This window comes from Onychostruthus taczanowskii, unplaced genomic scaffold, assembly GCF_017590055.1.
Source record: "Onychostruthus taczanowskii isolate IOZ18803 unplaced genomic scaffold, ASM1759005v1 scaffold39, whole genome shotgun sequence".
Classification (NCBI taxonomy): Eukaryota; Metazoa; Chordata; class Aves; order Passeriformes; family Passeridae; genus Onychostruthus; species Onychostruthus taczanowskii.
Window position 1 is genome coordinate 5,215,904 of NW_024501348.1, and position 3,552 is coordinate 5,219,455.

The following is a 3,552-nucleotide window of genomic DNA, read 5'->3' on the forward strand; positions in this document are numbered from 1 at the left end:
CCGTCGGGCGGGCGTGCGAGGCGGTGTGCTCGGGACAGACCCCGGCACGAATATCAGGGTGTGGCTCACGGCCGCCGGGGCACCGCGAGCCTGGGCCCGGAGTGGGATCAGCCGGGATCGCCTGCGCCCCGCGCTGTGAGCAGCGCTCGTTTTGCGCCCGAGGAAGGTGACACACACAAGCGGGAGCAGGGCCGTTCTCATCGGAAACAAATAAAGAGCCCCGCCGCAGCTCCGGACGACTGTTCCTGCCGGCTCCCTAGTGCCACCTCTTTCTTCGGGCTGCAGTCCACCTGGCAGCGGGGAAAGCAGCCCGGCCGGAGGATCCCCGGTGGAGAGGGACGTGGGGGCTCCAGGGGACTTTTCTGCCTCTTTTAAATTTAAGCCATTCTTAACCTCCTCTCAACCCTTTTGAGGGTCATCTGTATTGCTGGGACAGTCGCTCTAGGCTTGCTGTTCACCCCACTATAGAAGAGCTGGAAGTGCTAATTGGTCCTCAAACACACGCTTAGCCCCAAGCAAGGGCAAGGGAGAGGGACGAGGGTGAAGGTGCACTTGGGATGTACAGAAAAGGGTTTACAGGCTACTTTCTAACTTGCGCCTATAATTTTTTCTGGGGTTGATAATGTTTGACTAACTAGCCGCCGTCAGCTCCTTGCTGTCAGTTTTACACGCCAGGTCTCCTTAGGGTGAAGCGATTAGGCTCACTTGGGGGCGGAGGGAAGAAGAGGCTAATGATATAAATCTGTTTTCCTTAGTGACCGCTTCTATGGATCCCTGCTGGGTACTTACAGAAAATCATGTCTTTGAAGGGAAAAGGACCCTGTGGATATTTTACTTTCTGGTTGTGTCCGGCTTCAATGTTCGAAAAGATTTGCAAAAATCCCACTGTGAATGGCAGATCATGGCCATAACCTTCCTGTAACTGCCCCTCAAGATTTTGAGGAGAGGACAGGAGAATATCTTTCTGGTAGAAAACAATACATTTTTTTTCCACTGAAGTCTAAATATGTGACTCTCCTACATCAAATAAGCATTGCCTCACCAATTGCCTAAAAACTCAGACTGCATTTTAAAGTCCGGAAATAAAAGTAACCCCAGAAAGGTGTTTTGGATATATATATTATTCCATTAGCAGATCACTATATATATATATAGATTCTTCTCTCTTTCATCATCCCATAAAAAATTAATCGGACAGACATATGGATAACAGGTTGTTCGATAAATTTAAATCCAAATAGTTATTTCAAAAAGTCAAGAAATGAAAACAACATGCCACATAGCAACCTACAGAAATTTAGGGGGGAGTAAAAAAAAATCAACAACAAGGGGCATTCGTCTAAAAATAAAAACGATCCGGGCGATCTGTCCATCCGCCGTAGAGCGGGCAGGCTGCGCGCACCCCGCTGTGCGGCGCGGAGGGGTGCGGAGCGGTGCGGAGCAAGGGGTCAGGGTCTCCTCGGCGGGAACTCGCGGCGGCTGGCTCTAGAGGGAGGGAAAAGAGTAAAAAAACGGGCAGGATCAACAACCCCGTGCCCAGAGGCTTCTACGGGACCTCCGCGGCACCACCGCCGCTTCGTCCCCGTCCCTGCGTGCGCGCTGCAGCCGGCGCTGCTCCGCGGAGAGCCCGGCGGAGGAGCGGAGCAGCTCGCCCCTAGGCCGGCAGGTCCCGGCGGCCGCTCGGGGCCGGCCCCGCACTCCGCGCCCGCGCCGAGTTTCCGCAGTAGCTCAGCCTCGCCCTAAAGCCCCCGCGCCCCCCGTCGCTCTCACCCGGGCCGCGCCGCCACCGAGCTCGCCCTCCTCCTCCTCCCGCGCTCCTCCGCGCCCCTCCCGGGCCGCGGCGGCGGAGGTCGGTACCTGCTGCCGCGGGCCTCGCCGGGGCCGTCGCACCGGTGGCGGTGGCGTGTGTGGCCCGGCGGCCGCGGGCGGCGGGAGCGCGGAGCGGGGCGGCGGAAGGTACCGTCGGAGATGGGCGGGCTGGAGAGGAGGCAGCGGGAGCGCCCTCGGACAGATAGCATCCATTTCCTTCCTTCCTTCCTCTCTATCGATCTCATCTCCACCGCGACGGCGCTTAAACTCCTGCAAGATCCTCTATCTTAGCGCGTTTCGATCACTCTCGCACATCTGATTTCCTTCAGATTCAATCACGGCTGGAAAGGCAGAGCAGACTGACTTTAGACCACGGAACAGTTAATATGTCCCAGATTTAATGTAAAGATAAACTAACTCCACAGCACTGTTCGTCGGTGACAGGCATTAAGCATTTTCTGCTCTCCTATCAATTCAGAGCGGCAGCAACTGCAGGGCAATTTTTTTCGTAGTGACGAATTTTTCTCAGACAAGTTGCCATCTCTTCCAATGTGGAAAGAGTTAGTGCTCCTACGGCGGTTTCGTTTCTGTTTTATTTTTTCCTTTAATTAATTATCTTTTTGTCACATACCTAATTTTTCACGTCTGGAAAGTACTTTTACAATTTTAACGCTGATAACCTTATTCGAAGGGATAATTTATCTCTAGGGTATATTTATTAATCAGCCCATTCCTCACAGTCTCTGACGAAACAGCTATTGAAATTTGCGATAAATTTGCATTTTACGGGTAGGTAAAATGCGATAGTGGAAACGGTTACGTCTCCTAAATGGCAGCTATTTCCGTTTCAGATTACGATCAGAAATCTCAGCTGTGCCACTCGACGGCCCGAACAGGACCTCCAAGACTGTGACACAGGCGAATCACATCACGAATTTCCTTCTTTCCGTTGCCTAAAACAGAAAGAGTTTGAGATCCTAGTCCCCTAAACAGTGAAATTTTCCCCATTGATTTTTTTTTTTTTTTTTTTTTTTTTTTGGTTATAGCTGGAGGGTTTCTATTCTGTTTCTTTTAAGGGAGCACATCACTCCATTTCGTTCTGAGGATTAAAAAAAAAAAAAAAAAAAAAAAAAAAAAAAAAACTTTTTCATTTTCCTGGATATGCAAAGAAAATAATATCTGGTTCCAAAACTTTAGTAGTTTTTACTCACTGGAAATATACGAAAGAGGATTTTCCCCGTGACTATTTTATGCACCTGAATATGATTATTACTAAAGTTGCTGTGGCTGGATGCAACGATGTTCATACAAGGTTCGGTTTAATTCTCGTTTTATTGCAGCCTCAGCGCTAATGGGTTGGGTTTAGCGGACGTTGTGGATGCTACGCTGGAACCTCACTGCAGCCAGAGCTCGAATAACAACGAGATGAATCTCCAAGAGCAACAGTAACAGCAATAATTCCTAATTCCTTACAGCAAAACAGGGCACAGCGTCATTTTTTTAGCGTCGAACGGTTTTCCCGGCTGAAACGCTGCGCTCCAGGGGACCCCCCCCCTTCCCTCTGCGTTTCGGGGGGAGGTACGGCTGGGGGCGGGGGTGTCCCTGTAGCGTTCACTGCGGGTGCATCTGCCGCGGGCCGGGGGCGCGGGGCTCTTTGGGCCTGGCGGGGCGCTCCCCCCGGCTCGGCGGCGGGGCCCCCTGGAAGGGCGGCGGGGCAGGGGCGGCGGGGCCGGGGCGGCGCTG

The 3,552-nt window shown here is 52.3% G+C and overlaps 1 protein-coding gene across 2 annotated transcripts in view; it reads right to left on the minus strand.

Moving 5' to 3' along the window:
* Positions 1–1,190: 1,190 nt before the first annotated feature.
* The window catches only part of LOC121340043 (classical arabinogalactan protein 9-like), a 3,383-nt gene continuing 1,021 nt past the window's right edge, over positions 1,191–3,552 (minus strand). The window contains exons 2-3 of one of the 2 annotated variants that reach the window (XM_041412423.1): positions 1,858–2,150; positions 1,191–1,485 (exon numbers count right to left, since the gene is read on the minus strand). In XM_041412423.1, coding sequence (XP_041268357.1) covers positions 1,288–1,485; positions 1,858–2,022 — 363 coding nt within the window. In that variant the 5' untranslated portion in view covers positions 2,023–2,150 and the 3' untranslated portion in view covers positions 1,191–1,287. Of the gene's footprint in view, positions 1,486–1,770; positions 2,151–3,552 lie in introns of both variants that reach the window. The other variant, XM_041412421.1, reaches the window with a different exon arrangement.